Source organism: Meleagris gallopavo, chromosome 1, assembly GCF_000146605.3.
Source record: "Meleagris gallopavo isolate NT-WF06-2002-E0010 breed Aviagen turkey brand Nicholas breeding stock chromosome 1, Turkey_5.1, whole genome shotgun sequence".
Lineage (NCBI taxonomy): Eukaryota > Metazoa > Chordata > Aves > Galliformes > Phasianidae > Meleagris > Meleagris gallopavo.
This window is the reverse complement of record NC_015011.2, coordinates 181,310,709-181,327,592: the sequence shown is the minus strand read 5'-3', so window position 1 is coordinate 181,327,592 and position 16,884 is coordinate 181,310,709. Positions and strand designations below refer to the sequence as shown.

General features: G+C 39.2%; 1 protein-coding gene across 1 annotated transcript in view; it reads left to right on the top strand.

Annotated features, from left to right (window-relative positions):
• Nucleotides 1-16,884, top strand: part of FAT3 (FAT atypical cadherin 3) — a 78,656-nt gene that overhangs the window by 13,746 nt on the left and 48,026 nt on the right. The window contains exons 4-6 of the mRNA XM_031552242.1: nucleotides 4,483-4,622; nucleotides 14,882-15,157; nucleotides 16,493-16,703. Coding sequence (XP_031408102.1) covers nucleotides 4,483-4,622; nucleotides 14,882-15,157; nucleotides 16,493-16,703 — 627 coding nt within the window. The remainder of the gene's footprint in view (nucleotides 1-4,482; nucleotides 4,623-14,881; nucleotides 15,158-16,492; nucleotides 16,704-16,884) is intronic.

The window sequence follows — 16,884 nt, the reverse complement described above, 5'->3', positions numbered from 1 at the left end:
TCTATCTTTCAGTATATATATATTTTTTTCAGAAGAAAAGTAGGTTCATGGTGACTATGAAGCTAAGAAATTAGCTAAGATCCAAGGTGGCATTTCAGATTCAGAAAATTTAATCAATGCTATTCTGTATTAAGAGCACAGCCTATACGCTGTTGAATCGTAAGTGTCCAGATTCCATTTCTTGAGACCACTTCTTTGCCCATACTATGGCATCTCCCAGACTGAGAATCAGGGCTGTGAAAATAGTGAAGCTTTAGCAAGGGTCAACAGATAGGTCTTTTGTACCAGGGGCTGTTTCTGCGGCCATCCCAAGTTGTCAACATCTGGAATTGGCTAGAGTTATATTGGAAAATGCTATATAAGTGACAACATGCTTTCAGATAGCATAAAAATCTCCTGGTTATGGAAATTTAATGCTTTCACAGTTTATTGAAGAGCATAAAGACCAATCTCAAGAAAGTAAGGGTGGAAATCATTTCATTTCACTTTAGATGTCCAAAGTGAAGACATAAATATCTGCACTAGCTCTCTTTGGGAATCTTAACGGTCAATTAGAGAGACAGAACACTTTCTGGATTAATTTATGCCGTCCAAACACATCGTGTATTCTCACCTGAAGGTGACACTGGAACTAGATGGGGATTTTCCCACTCTGAGAGTTTCAATTTTTCAGGGTATTTTAAGGGAAGTCTTTAATATAATGTACCAACATTACATCTTAGCTGGCAATGCTACTGCAAACAACTAATTCACATCTTTCTTAGGTCATTCGGTATCAGAATGCTTTCTCAGATCAACCTGAATACCCACTTAGCCATTTCAGTTAACCTGCCTTCTTTATCGTTGACTTTCCCAAAGTGTCCAAGGAACCTATAGTACTTTGTCTCCATTTGAATTAGTTCTTCCCTAATGCAATTGCGAGCACATTAGCAAAGACAGCTTTTATATATCTTGTATCCAAAAGCAAGTTTTGCAAGACAATGGAAAGGAAAGCATGTACTGCATACTACAAAATGGAATAAGTAATACAAATTCACATTAGTAGTACTGAACAGATAAACAAAATTTTGTCATCCTTAGCCCACTTCCATCCCAAGACTGCGATGAAAGAAAATGTGAAATGGCCTGTAGTAATGTTATTGAAACCAATACTGCTTGAGTTTACACCAATGCAAATAAACTCTCTTCAAAATGGGTTGGAGTTACATGACAGCATGATTTTGAAAATTCAGGTGCCTCAGAAATGTGTGAAGCTGCCAACTCCTCAGCTCTCACTAGCTCCAGACTCAGCCCTCATTCCTCCATGTGAGCACCCTCTGGAAGGAAGTTGCTTCAAGTGGAGTTCCCAGATTAATTCAGCTGCACAACTTTTTAATAGAAAAGTCCTGTTTGTTTTTGTATGACTCTTCTCTCTCTGTACCCTCCCAGCACTCATCTTTCAAAGATAATTCTGCTTGGGACTTGGTAACAAGCTTGATGTAGGCTTTACATATCTGTTCTTTTAGCATATATGCCTAAACTTATACCAAATTCAGTAATTATTCTTCAGTGCTTCAGAGGCATTCATTATCTGAGGTACTGCTGTGAGGGCATATGAAGGCTGAGAAGCAATACGGAGTATTTCCAGACCACGTTTAGTAGGGTGAGGAGCAGAACCAATATCCTAAGAAACATGAGAACTTATTCCCAGAAATTCAAGCACCGACTTCTTCATTGTCAACAGCTAACCATGTTCCATTGAAATGTACCAGGTAAATCAAGAATAAATCAGGATTTCACTCCAGAAGAGATCATAGTCACAAATCTCACAGATGAGTTCTTTGCCTCTTCTCTGTCTCAGTGTTTGATGCAGTTTCTGCATTACTTAATAGAAAATGAATCAATACGAATTAAAGTGCATAGGCTAGTTCGTTACAAGTATAGGCCAGAGTGGTATGGCTTGTGACCAAGATTTATTTGCTTGTCATTAGACTGATCTGGGAGATGTCTATGCCATATAAAAAGTTCTTACGCTGTATTCAATTCATAATTTATGGGAAGAACATTCTGCATTTAGTCTTTTAGATTTTAGAATTTTAGTCATTTAGATATCTTGAAGAAGTTGGGTTATTTGCAACACAAATGTGTGCTGCCCTGCATAACCTGCAGTAATCCAACAGAGAAAAGGAATTTATAACATTGATTATTAATCCTTCTCTTTTACTTCTTGGAATTTCTAAAGGCAGGGTTTCTTTGAATGTGTATGCCAGTTGATAGCATATAATTTTTGACTGCTCATTAAGATGATTATTAAGCATCTTGAAGTAAAGGCTTTCATTTTGTTTTCATGGTTATCAGTATGAAACATTCTCTTTGTAAATTGCCTACTGTCCCAAGGCTAGCTTCGTTTCAGCAGAGATTTCCTCATAAGAATCTGAAATTCACTTCTTCAAAGAAGGCTTTTTTCAGAGTTGGTTTTCATGGTTCTGTTTTTCTCAAGTAAATCAATTTAAAACTTTTCTTGGGAGCTGGCATCCTTTTCTTGCAAACTTAAAAAAAAAAAGAAGAAGAAAGAAAACCTGAACGTATGATCAATGTCCAAATACCTTGGTATTGCTTAAATGTCAAGAACAATTACATTTTCTTTCTAGTGTCAAATAGTGTTAAGCATATATATCAATTGAAAATAAGAGATGCAATTTGGACTTGCAGGAGGAGGTTAGGGAATAAGCAATGTTTCTATCCCCCATAAATCACAGCAGATCCAGTGTCAGTGTTTTCCTGGAGAACCACAACAGCATCTGTTAGGCTCAGAGCTATAAACATGCATGCACATATATTCAGCACAGGGAAGCCTGATGTCGAGTCTGAAATTATCATGTTTAGATTTTTTTCAAAGGGCAGAAGTTCACCAGTTCTTCCTTTCCTTTGCATAGATCACTTGCTCGCATATTCCTTCTCCCTCTTTCTTCTTGCCTTCCCTGAGTGCATTTCCAGGCAGTCCAGGACAAAGCAGCACTTCCATCTTGCATTTTCTATGCAGTAGCTTGTGCCAGAGGGAAAGAGGAATGAGAATTTATCTGTGTTATGGAATTCAGGGTAAATTCATCCTGTTCACCTGCAGTGATCGCACTATATCTTCAGCTTCTTGGAAAGCCCACGCCTTTCTTCCCTCACTAAATGCATGACTGCGTTTGTGTCATGAATGCTCTGGCTGTGGATCAGCACATCATGCAGATGCAGGACTTGATGGCAGAAGAGGGAAACTCCCCTCCACTTCTTTGTCTCCAGCCTTAAAATGAGAGCTATTTTGTCATAATATAGGAATTGATTATATTTATTTATTTATATATATAAATCTTGTAGAAGGACTATGTCAGTGGAATGGATGTCTTTCTACCTGTGGATCTAATGCCAAGAGATCCGAGCAGCTCTTACACAAGATATTAGCCAATGGGATCTGAAAGCACTTTGCAGAACTGAGCTGTCAGTCCATAGCTTTCGGCATTGCATTGCTCTGTGATGAATACACCTGAAGAGGTCATTTGTCAGCAGTGTTATGTTCCACCTCTCCCTGTCCCCAGCCCCCCGAAATTTCAAATTTACTATAAATTCCACTTTGGAGTGGAGTAGGTAGGAAGCAGCTTAGCAGTAGGGAGTGTGCTCCTTACTTCTGAACATAATGAGCATTTCTAATCTGCAAACTGTAGCTGTGGCTGAGAAATCTTGTAACCCTTTAATCTCAAATTATTTATGGCTCTGTCTTACTTTTTAATAGATTTTTTTTCTTCTTCTTTTTTTTTTTCCTTTACCTAAGACTCAGGAGGGTTTTTTCACTGCTGCATCAGTCAGTGTGTGACAGCGTAAAGGGATATTAGTTTCAGAACAGTGCTTTGTGAGGGTTTTTTTTTAATGGAGAGGAATTCATGATGTGTATCCTGTCAGATCTATTTAAATAATTCCTAAAAGACCAGTAGAATGTGACCTTTGCTGCCAGTAATTTTCGTTGTCCTTGAAATTAACATAACAAATCTCTATTTGCATTTTGTAAATTTATTGTAATATTTAAAGGCTCAGTTTTCACATCCACAAGCATCAGTGAGAATTCCCTGAAAATAAAATTTGTGGAATAGAACTCTCTTAAAATGGTTTTTATTCAAAAAGATTATTGTGCTTATTCATTACACAGACTGCAAGGGCAACATCTTATGGGCTTATAGCCATTGCATTCTTTTTATAGACTCAGTTATGGTTCACTTAAATATACTGCTAGATTTTTTTTCTTGCAGTGCATTTTAATGATATCTGCTTTCCAATGTACAAACTGTGCTTTGAAATATAAATGAGTTACAAACAAAGACATATCAGTAGATGTATTGTGTATGCTAAGGCAAGCCATTAAGATGGATGCCAGTAAACATATATATGCCCACTTTTAGGAACATTTGCAATGGAAATTTTCCAGAGATGGCTAATTTAATTGTATTTTTGTGCAACAATTAGGAGGGAATTACGATAGTTCTTTCGACGCGGAGAAGGGAGTGGGCACTATTGTCATTGCAAAGCCCTTGGATGCAGAGCAGCGGTCAATATATAATATGACTGTGGAGGTCACCGATGGAACAAACATTGCCACGACCCAGGTAGAATATCACCTTCCTTTTCTGACAAGTTTTTCATTTGTTAGTGAAATATATATGCTATTAATAATTTTGCTACTGAGCTAAAGCCTCATCCTTTGAGACCACTGCTAACTAATGGAGGGATATTTTTCAGAGCCTTTCCATCTGGTTGTAAAGAATGGGCTGGTGAATGCTTCAAAGCGATATTTCTCCTTTTGTCCTCTTCGTGCTCACATGAAAGTAATTTGCCTTCCTCCAGCTGAGGCAGTCCCTATCTCTGTCGGCACTGATAGATTTTGACAATTGTATCACCCCATAGTTGTCCAAAATACAACTGTACTTCTGTGATGCTGGGGAATATTGCTATTGATTGTATTAAATGGAGTTTATGCCTCTCATCCTCCCAAGACCCAAATGTGGGACACAAGATCAATTGTTCAGAGACAGAATTGTTCAGAGAGGACACTTAAAATTTAAAGGATATCTCTTTAGTGTCACTGCCTGTGATTACATTGTCTTTCTAGGGACAGCCACAGTCAACCCTTTCAAACCAAACTTGCTGATCAGGGTCAGTTCCTTTCAGGAATTAATATGATAGATCAGGTAAGTATGAAGGGCTGGAGTAACACTGACTCTTCACATCACTGCTGGGGAGATCATGATGCACAGTCTGGGTGTCTGCATGGTAGGAAGCAATCTAGGGGAGGTAGTTGGCACATTTGCTCATTTTGCCCCACTGGCCCTGGTGAGGGTGATGGAACCCATACACGGTGAGTTGTGGAGCAGGGGTTAGCTAGATCCTGAAATCCTACACCACAATTAGTGTTCAAATGTAAAGTGTGCTATAACCTGAATATTATTTGTCACAGGAAACAATGCACACTTAGTAATACTGGACACCTGTGTACAGCCTCAAATCCCAGGTTAAATATATAGAGGAAGTAAAAGAATTGATTTGTGATGTTATTACTTGTTTCATGATAATGCAGAAGGAAGGCTTGAGTGTTTTTTATTTGTGTATGTAGATACATACATACACATGTGGATTCTTCTTTTTACCTTGCCTTTTTGCTCAACAGTTTGAATATAAATCTGTATTCACTGAATCACAACACTAACATTCCTAAGAGACTGGTAAATCATTGACTGCTTTCTGAATCCAAATTCTTGTTTGTAATCAGACTTAAAATCTCTAATTATCCCTATCCTATAACTTCTCTTGATAATCCACTCTTGATAAGAAACATCAGTTGATGGTAAGTTAAGTGGTGGGAAATCTACTATTTTCCCTGCTAGTTTAAGTAATTAATTGCCTCTCAACTGAAAACATTCCTTATTTTTTAACTTGATTATATCTGACCTGTATTCCCTGTTATGCCTTTCTCTATTCGATTAAAGAGCTCTTTAAAAACCCGTATTTTCTCCCTGGGAAGGCACTTACTCGGAGCAGTCAATTCACCTCCCAGTCTTCTGGCAGACAGGCAAAGGAGAATGACTGACCTCGTTACGTTCTCTTTCCATAAGGCATTTTCTTCAGCCCCCAAGTAACCTTTTGTTTTGCTTTGTTTATTTCAATCTTGGCGACATTTTCAGTCCGCATTTCAGAAGTGGGGCGTTGAATCCCTAACACCACTTTGTGCAAACGTTTCTGCCAAACAAATGTTACAAAGCAGGAGGACTTTCAAACATGCTGGATGCAGATGATTTGTATTTGCATGGGTATTATGTTTCTTGTTTTAGTTGCTTATGATTTAATAAAATGACTCCTGTGACAGTCCTCAAAACCTATTCTGATGAAAACCCATTATTTTTAATTAAAACATATGGTAAAAACATATTTTAGTAAAGCTGTTGTATTCTAAAAGAAGCCTAAGCATTCTTCATAACAATGATGTGACCTACTTAAAAGCTTTAAGATAATGATTTAAGATTGCAGTATCATAGCATTTGATTATCAGTGATGGGTCCAAACCCTTCTCCCCATTTCCTTCTCTCTATGTAGATACTGTTAGTGGATTTAATTGTGGCCCAAGCAATATCTGAGAACGTGTTTCTTTTGCTGTTCACAACTGAGATTTCAAAAGCAGTCAATATCTCAAGCCTGCCAGAATGACTGCCTGCCTAATTATCTCTCCACACTACTAAATTTTCCTACTTTACTTCTGACTGTTCTTCAGAGTCTTTGGTGACTTTGTTCATCTTCATTTCATTTCAGAACAATAATAAAAAACTGAAAAGTGATATATGTCATAGAAAGTGTATAAAAAGCATCTGCTCATGATTTTTGGTGGCCTTGTTCTGAGTTCTGGAAAATGACATTGGACGTGTTTTTTTCTTGTATGCAGTAGTACTTGCATTTTGAACTATAGCTGCAAAAAGATATAGAATCAGAGAACTGTTTGAGTTAGAAGTGATCCTTATAGGTCATCTAATCCAACTCTCCTGCAATGAATAGGGACACCTACAGCTAGAGCAGGTGCTCAGAGCCCCAGCTCACCTGATGAATATGATAGAAGAGGAAGGGAGATGAAGGCAAATGGATGAATTCATCTACTTGTACAACCATAAAATAATAAAAAGTCCCTCCAAAGTGATGTGGTTCGTTGTGAAACAGCCGATCAGCAGTGTGCCAAGCGGAACAGTCTTGCTTATTATTCCACCCCACCTGTTCCCCTTTATCTCTTTCTGGCCTTTTGTCTGGTACGCAGTTGGAGGTGGTAAAATACAGCATAAAAATGCCAAAGATTTTTGCTTGGGTAACACGATCCCTGGCACGGCCTCACATAAGTTTCTGCAGCAATGCTCCTGCACGCCTCGAATCCTGATAAACTGTTGGCTTCCTTCATGCCTTACTGCACACATGGTTCGCTGCTCTGCCGTCAGAGGAAGGAAATCATTTTGATTTAAAAGCTACATCTGTTGTATTAACAGTTCGCTGTTGTGAAAAGAGGTGAAAAGAACATAAGGAATGTTTGAAAAAAAATCCTAAACTTCATTTGTAACTGAAGGTGGTTTTGGTTTGGAAGTGATGAGCATTGCAGAATTGCAAACTCCTAAGTGAGAATCATAGCACCAGAATGTGCTGAGCCATTGCCACTCACCATGCCCAGTGGAACACAGCAGTGATAGAGAGGGATGGAGGGCAAAATAGACAGAAATGTTGCCTTATTTGATTTCTGTATTATTTATATATGTAACGATTTACATACATATTTTTATATCTAAGTATTAGCATATTTTTATATATTTACATATAAATGTATTATAAATTAAGTCAGGAATAAGCCCAGGAGAGCTTTTGTTTTTATTCCCCCTTAGCTTAATTCATCATTGCTCAAGGCTGCGTGGTTATTTATGAAAGGCTGAATGCATACGTTGGCTTTAAATCCCTTAGATACATGATTCCCACAGCTGCCAGGCAACCTGCTGGCTGTGGGGAAGAGATGGGGCTTCTCCCAGGCACTGGTAAAAATGGGGACAGCATCTCTTGGAGTAACCATGAGATTGACTAACTCAGCCAGACTATTGTCTGACTTTAAGTAGTATCATATATTCCCTGGGTCATAATCCTTTTCTTTTCTTTTTTTTTTTTTTTTTTAATTCATTGAACTCAATGAAGCTCAAGTCCTTTACTTTCAAGCGCAGCATAGTAGTAACGTTTATTTCTTTATAATGTATACTGCTAAACTACCTGCAGAAGTAAACCAGGAAACAATCATCTAAGTGATGATGTTTTTCACTTTAATGGATAATTTTGTACAAGCAGGCAATTATTTTTTGAAGAACAAACTCCTGGAGTCATAGCATTATATAAAGAAAAAGGCATTTTTCTTTTTCTTTCTTACTTATTTTCTTACCTCCTTCTTGTTTCTCATCATTCTAACTGCCATAAAAAAATGCTTTAAAGCACAAAGCCTAATGCTTCAAAGCTAGCAGGAAAAAAGTGCTTTAGCTGCACTTACTCTGAAGTCATCCCACTGTTTTACCTGCTGGAGAAAGTTTTCTTTGTAAAATGTGATGAGGCTCTGGAATAGGTTGCCCAAAAAAGTGGTGGATGTCCCTGGAGACACTCGAGGTCAGGCTGGATGGGGCTTTGAGCACCTGACCTAGCTGTAGGTGTCTCTGTTCATTGCAGAGTCCATTGTTGGACTAGATGGCCTTTAAGGGCCTTTAAGTGTCCCTTCCAGCACAAACGATTCTGTGATTTTATGTTATGTTATGTTTATGTTAACACTGAGGAACTGGTCAGTCACAGCTAATGAGGGTGGGTTTTTTTGCCAAACAGTGAAAAGTTCTTCTTAGCAGACTGTGGCCAATGTGTAGACGAGATATGAGAGTCTGCATGTGGGTGAGGGGCATTTGTACAATTACATTGTTCCTTTGGAGGATCTGCAGCTATCAAACAAGGGCCTTCAGAAAAGTCAAAATTGAGCATTGTTGCCTGCACCTTTTCAGCAGAGTGGGAGTACGCCAAGATGTTGGCTGTCCCTGAGCAAATTGCTCCTCTGAAGTCAGACGGTGTGGGTTGTGGAGCCTTTGAGAACTGACAAGATATGGTGTTTCCAGTTAGTTTTTCACATATGCTCAGATGAATGTTTCTCTAAACTAGAACCAGACAAGTAGGATGAGATGGGTCGAGAGGCCCAGAGATGGCCTTATGTTGCACCAGAGCAGGTTCAGATTGGATATTAGGAGAAATTTCTTCTCAGAAAGAGTGGTGAGGCACTGGCACAGGCTGCACAAGGAGGTGGTGGAGTCACTGTTCCTGGAGGTGTTCAAGAACCATGGAGATGTGGTATGGAGGGCCATGGTTTTGATGGCAGTATTGGTGGTAGGTGGACAGTTGGACTCGATGGTCTTTATGATTATGTGATTCAATACTGTGCTTTTTTTCTGCCCTTTCCAGCCATCTCAGCACTGCTTTGCCTGTGAAACAAAGACTTTTTCCCCTCTTTTAACATAACACGAAGGAACGTGGTGAAGTATAAATAACAGGCCATTGAGGTTTGCAGATAAACTGTTTGCATTTTTATGTTAAGGTTGAGGTTTGGGGGGAGAAAAACTTGTCAGGAAGTAGCAAATAAAGCTGTGTGGTAACTCTTCTGAAAGCAACATTAAAACAAAATAGTTTTTCAAAAACCATACAAAAGCATAACCTGAGTTTAGGCAATTCAGGCGCTTAATAGGTTGTATTACAACACTGTGCCCAGACCAAGCAATTAGCCAAACAGATTCCTCCAGCTTCAAATGTCTGTAAAGCAGCTTCTGGCACAAATCCAGTCTTCACTCAAGTATATTGTGCTTAAACCAAAGGTATTTGTGATGGGCAACATTAAAAACAGCTTTGGGAAGACTTCCTGCATTAGGTTTTGTTCTGCTTTGATTTGATTGTATTTCTCTAGGCCTTTCACTTGCCATTTTAAATACAAAGTCTTTGCAAATGCCCTGAGTGTTACTTTGCCTAATTTGTAAGCTTGGAGGCCTTGTGAATCCTTTATTTGAAACTTGCTTTAACTGTGGGAAATAGGAAGTGAGCAGGGAGAAGCAAATCTTTTTATAGAGAGGGGCTTGTTCAGACTGCAAATGAGGCACCTCACAATGGGAGCAGCAATGGCAAGCCTGGAGCCCACGATGGGCTGGAAAGTTTCCGAGCTTCCAAGGAGAGCTGGGCAGAGACTGCTTTGCTGCTGGTTTGCTTTATGAGCATGGAAAAAGGGACTTGCAGCTAATGTTTGTCCTGGAAAGCATTTTAGTCAGTAACCTTTATGGTCCACAGCACAGAGCAATCACTGCTTTAACAGCAAGTAGTAACCACTTCTGTGTGTCACGTTTTGGAGATGTGTTGGAAGCCTGTTATAATTTATTTTTTAATTTATAATGGGCACTTGGGCACCCGCAGAATAATAAATGATATTTGTGCAACATGGCGCATTCTTGTTGAATCTTCCGTTTGGAAGTAAATCTGAAGTAAGTGTGAAAGTACGCACAGCACGAGTACTTGAGTGCCTTCAGTAGGGTAACATGCAGCCTTAGGTGTTTTTTTGAAAGACTTGTTCCAGGCTGACTATTGCTTAAAGCTTCCAGGAGCAGCAGTGGTTGTTGTGAAGTCAGTAGGAAGTTTGCCAGTAGTGCCAAGATGTTATGCCCAAGCTTGGCAACGATTAAATGAATTTGAGTAACCTTTCCTTATATTAAAAATCTGGTGGAATTCCACTTGCTTGGCTTCACATATGTTTGTAGGATCAGGCTTTCTATGAGCCTAGTGTTCATGTCAGTGTAACATTTGTCCTTTAGATAAAGGAAAATATTTTCCCCTCTTATTAAATAACACCTTTCTAGAAGTCATCCTGCTGAAGCAGGAAATCTCTGTATAGGGAAGTAGATTTTAAGATGACTGAATAAGAAGGAGATGGCTCAAAAATAAGCCTATGAATGCGATCCTGAACTTCCCCATCTTTACTTCTCATGTTGCTTTGGTAAGTCACTTAATTGTGCTGCTAGGCAGTATCTTCCTGTACAGAGGATGAGGATAACTGTCACTCACTTCTCTAAAATGTTATAAGGACTGAAGGAGTAATATCTACTCAAAATGACACTTAAGTTCCATTTAATTTTACATTATTTGGTTTCCAGTAGCTCCTAAAATGGTTAGATTTGGAGGAACATAAGGCTACAATTTTTCCATAGTTTAATATTTTGACTGCATAATCAGTATCCCTTTATATTCTGATTTGCTTTTGTGATAAGGAGAATTTACCCCTTCCCCGCCCCAGCAGAGGAGACACTGTAACCTTAAAATCACAGATGATCCTCGGGGATTTTGAGGAACATCTGACAAAAATGAGAATTACTCTAACTCTGGTATAAGAAAAGATGAGTCAGTAATGACCTCTTTATTCATTAACATCACTAGCCCATTGTCTTCCCCCTGCAGATGGAAGTGGCTATTGAAACACAGAATACATTGTAAATAATGCATATTACGGTGTGGATCATTTGACAAATCACTAAAATGCTGTCATCTCCAGGTAATAAAATTCCTACCATGTAAACAGCTCTCAATTGGTTTTACAGCAGGTAGGAGAAATGAAAAAATAGAAGTTCTATCTTGAAATAATATTGTGCCTACTTCCCCATGAACTTGCCAACCACAGTTTGGTGCCCTCAGTATTTACTTTCCCTTTTCCATCCTTCTCACTCTCCAAGCACTGTCATATCTTTAAGTCAGGGTACTACCTTCTGTCTTTTTCAATTGGAAGAAATATCGCTATGGGAAACCATTCTGTTTCCCACAGCCTCAAGGTTTATGCCTGGTTTCTGATGCTGGTCTCATCCCACCCTGTTTTGCTTATGCAGTCTGGTGAAGGCATAAATCATACATCCTCAGCTTGCACAGTCGTGGTGCAAGCTTTGTGATAAGTTTTGTGGCTTCCTCTACTTTCTCAATTCGCCAGAATGAGCCCAAGAAGCACTAGGTATAATACGAAGTGAACCCCACTGCTACATAGTTGCACACAACAGAGCACTTCCCTGCTCTGGCAGTACCTCTGCAACACTTCGCTGTGTATCTCTACCTTTTTTTTTTTCTTTTTTTTACAGAACAGCTTGAGCCTTCACACAGCAGTGTTAAAACCAAACTCCCACATAGGAGCTGACCCCCAGATGGCAGCTTACCTGCTCAAAGTAGGCCAAGATTCAGCATCTGCTGAATCAAATACTCCTGATGTTCTCCAGCAAATCCATTTGAAAAGGTTTTCCTTTTCTGTTGGACTACCTAAAACAATTTAGAACAGAGTTTCTGGCCATCAACTATAAGTAAAATGAAACTTTTTTTTTTTTTGTCTCAGTTTGCAATGCAGGAGTAAAATAGTCCTTGTTAAAAAGGATTCCTTGTTCCATGTTACAGTGGAATCCAGTGCTTGCAGCCTGGAAGGCCATCTATGTTCTGGGCTGCATTAAAAAAGGGGTGGCCAGCAAGGAGAGGGAGGTGATTGTCCCCCTCTACTCCGCTCTTGTGAGGCCCCATCTGCAGTACTGCCTCCAGGCCTGGGGCCCCCAGCACAACAAAGATGCAGAGCTCTTGGAACAAGTCCAGAGGAGGACCACTAAGATGATCAGAGGGCTGGAGCACCTCTCCTGTGAGGAAGGGTTGAGGGAACTGGGCTTGTTTAGCTTGGAGAAGAGAAGGCTGTGGGGAGATATCATTGTGGCCTTCCAATAGTTGAAGGGAGTGTATAAACAGCAGGGGGAACAGCGGTCTACAAGGGTGGATAGTGATAGGACGAGGAGGAATGGTCTTAAACTGAGACAGGAGAGGTTTAGGTTAGATATTATGAGGAAGTTTTTCACTCAGAGGGTGGTGACACACTGGAACAGGTTGCCCAAGGAGGCTGTGGATGCCCCATCCCTGGAGGCATTCAAGGCCAGGCTGGATGTGGCTCTGGGCAGCCTGCTCTGGTGGCTGGTGACCCTGCACATAGCACGGGGGTTGAAACTAGGTGATCACTGTGGGCCTTCTCAACCCAGGCCACTCTATGATTCTATGATTCTATGAGAACTCTATGAGAGTACCAAAATAGCTCAGGAAAATGCTTTGAAATGCTAAACACCAGTAATCAGATTGTCCTCAGCTCAGATTGCTTCATTGTCTCTTCCTTACACTTGCAAAAGTTGTTCAGCATTGCCTCTGTCCCATTAGAGTAAGGATAGAGTCTTGTTTTTTTGCTCAGGATTTCTTTCTATATTAAAAAACATATATTTGCATTTTCTTCAGATGTGAGTTCTTTGTTTGTTTCTTCCTCAGTCAGGTCAGAAATATGCCTTGATATATTCTTTAGCTACAGCAAGAATATAAGAGTTGTAACATTTCATCATTATTATAGCCCCAGCAACGTATGTTTTCACCCCAATTTTATTGCTATCTGTCCAGGACTGAAGCATAACTTAATAAAGGCTTCTCTCTGCTTCACTCTCGCGTATCATAATCTGCTGAAAATTAAATAGCATGGAATGTGCAGTTGAAGCCCTATGCCATTTAACTTACAAAGTATTTTATTTCAGCTGTCTTTTAAACAGTTCCCAGGCTAGTTCATTACGACTGCTGCTTACAATTGCTCGTGTTCCTTCTGGTAATGCATTCTGCAAACTCTTCGAAGATCAGAGAAATCTAAAGTTTCATTTCTCTCTGAGGCCAACATCTGTTTCTGCAATACTGTAGTAAAAGCATAACTGTATTTTTATTCTGTTAAGAATATATGGGTTTATGAGGTTTGATCAAGTGAAGTAATAAAGTACTTTCTTAAGAAACGGCCAGGTACTTCCCAGAGCAACAGAGAAAATATTATGAGGGATGAGTCAAGTCCTCTAGTCTTAGGGAACAGTCCTGGGCACAACCTTTCCCACGCAGTTTATTATTCTGTCTGACCTCTCCCTCTCCATGTTTCTTGAAGGCTTAGTACCCAAATTTCAAAGACAGACTTGATGCAAATGGTGTAGTTTTCATTCACATTTTTAGCAGCAGTCCCACCATTTGTAAACTTCAAGAAAGTCAATATTAAAGGGAGGCAAGTCAATGTTCAAGGGAAAAATTGTTAGCTATAAATCCAAACATCACTGGCAAAGGACAAGCAAAGCCATACAAGTAGTCCTTTTTGGCACCAGTGCCTGGAGGTTACTTGTCTGGCTGGTGCGTACTGATCCAGCTGGGAAGAGCCAGCACTGTCATGTCAGCATGTTTCCTGATCTGTCCTCATAGCCTGAGATGTGGCAGCAACTTGCATGATTTGACATTGCTAGTAAGTCGCAACACAACATACGGAGCAGAAAACAATGTAAGATTTATACTCTTAGGATTTGTAATTTGGTCATATAAAAGAAAGATTTAAGTAACTTAATAAGGATTCTTTCATAGCCTTTCTAACAGTGAGGGGAAAAGGAAATTCCTTAATAGCTGCAGAATGCCCTTGTAGCCACACAGCTGTAAGGGACAACAGAACCAATGCCGTTTATCATTGCAGAAGTATTTGCCAATCTATAGATACTGAAAGTCTCCTGTACACTTCTTTGTTAGAGTCAAAGTAGGTAATTAGAACATCTTGCCTCCAAAGTCCTTACAGTTTCTTTGGATCTGAACTATTTAATATTAAATTACATTTCCTAGTACCACTGTACAACAACATAAAGTCAGCTATCTAAAGTCAATTACATTTCTTCAGGTGCTTGTTCAGGAGTCTGACTAGACTTCAGCAACTTCAAATGTTTTTTTCTTTCATTAACTGTAGGTCTTTATCAAAGTGTTGGATAACAACGATAATGGCCCAGAATTTTCTCAGCCAAGTTATGATGTCACCATCTCAGAGGACATCCTCCCCGATACTGAAATTCTGCAGATTGAAGCTATAGACAGAGATGAAAAACATAAACTGAGCTACACTATTCACAGCAGCATCGATGCAATCAGCATGAGAAAATTCAGAATTGATCCCAGTGCTGGGGTGCTCTATACTGCGGAGAGATTAGACCATGAAGCTCAAGATAAGCACATCCTTAATGTCATGGTAAGAATGCAATATTCACTTGGCTCAGGACGCAACCACTGCTGTTTCAGTGCAAACATGCCTTGGTCTTTGCTTGAGTAAAGTACTTTCACTGCAGAAAGTAGCCGTTAATTTCATATTGCCTGCCCTGCTGTGTATTTATTTTACCTTTTTTATTTGTACTTCTGTGAAACTTACTGTAAATTCATTACACCTCATACAAAATGATTTACCATCTCAGAGGAGAGCAAGCAGGAAATTATTTAATCTCTTGCCATCTGGTTTTCTCACGCCAGGTAATTTTCGGTGTTTCTGTAGTGAGGCTGAAAGTTATTTGAGAAGTTACTTGTAGGCAGATAACTGTGTTGTTTTCTTCTATGAGTCTATGATTTTTTTTGCCATACAGAATGCTACAGCCCCTCTGGATACAGACCTCATTTATAGTTTGCTTACAGACTTTTTTTAGTAGATAATCAGTTGATATACAAAATAGTTTTCAGCTTCTCTTTCCAAGTGTTTGAATATACAGAAAAAAATTTACTACTATTTTTTTTGCTTAGTGTGGGTAGATTACAGAATTTAATTCTCTCTGTTTCAAGTGAGTGTTGTATATTATGAAGTGGGAGTTAATAACAAAATATCTGCCTTCCTTTAAACATTGCAGATTGCTACTTATTTAAGTACTTAGGAGCCCTGCAGAACAGTTCTCTAAAGGAACAGTTCACAACATATGAGGCACCGGGCCAACTTTGAGTGGGTAGCCCAGGAATCAGGAGTTGCTGAGGTTTTTAGTATCAGGTTGAGAGAGGGACTTTTCTCTCAATGATACTTCTGTTGGGAGTACTTGGCACTTTCTTAAAGTTATTTCTACTCTGATTACTGTAGATATCATCTTCAAAAAGGTATGTATGTATATGTTGTTGAAAAAGTCCACTGGAAAATCCACATGCCAGACTGATATCTAGACAATTCTACACACTATAGCTCTTTGAAAGAAGGAACAATGTGCAAGGTTTGTTTGTCTGTGAAACAAGGAGTGTTAGGGTAAGGGCATGACCATATAGCATGTATTACAAAAAAAAGAAACATAAAACTAAATTTAAGACGTCATCAAAAAACATATCACAATGATTAGTTACCATGAATTTTTTACAACTGAAAAGAAAAATCTCTGAGCTTCTTGAATTTTATATGTACTGTCTCTTTTGTGTGGTTGTGTTTTAGACTACAAGTTCCTTTGGACAGTTGTAATTACATTGTTTTGTATTAAATAGACCTCAGAGCACTCAGATAACTAATATTAGTGAAGTTTTAATGAATTGATACCGAGATGTACATTACATACTTTTTCTGTAGGTCCGAGATCAAGAATTCCCTTATAGAAGAAACCTGGCCAGAGTCATCATAAACGTGGAAGACTCCAATGACCACAGCCCATACTTCACCAGCCCACTGTATGAAGCCTCAGTCTATGAATCAGCAGCTGTGGGATCAGCGGTTTTACAGGTCACAGCTTTAGACAAAGACAAAGGAGAAAATGCAGAGCTTGTCTACACTATTGAAGCAGGTTAGAACAGAGCGTCAGCACAGAATCTCACTGACATTCACTCCATGATCCTTTTACCTTTAAGTCACTCATTCAAAGCCATCACAGAAAATAGTTATTGAAAGCTACTGGCTTGAAGTGTAGGCCACAGTGGATCCTCCACAAACAAGTGACACAACAGCTTGTACAATCTGCCATCTTT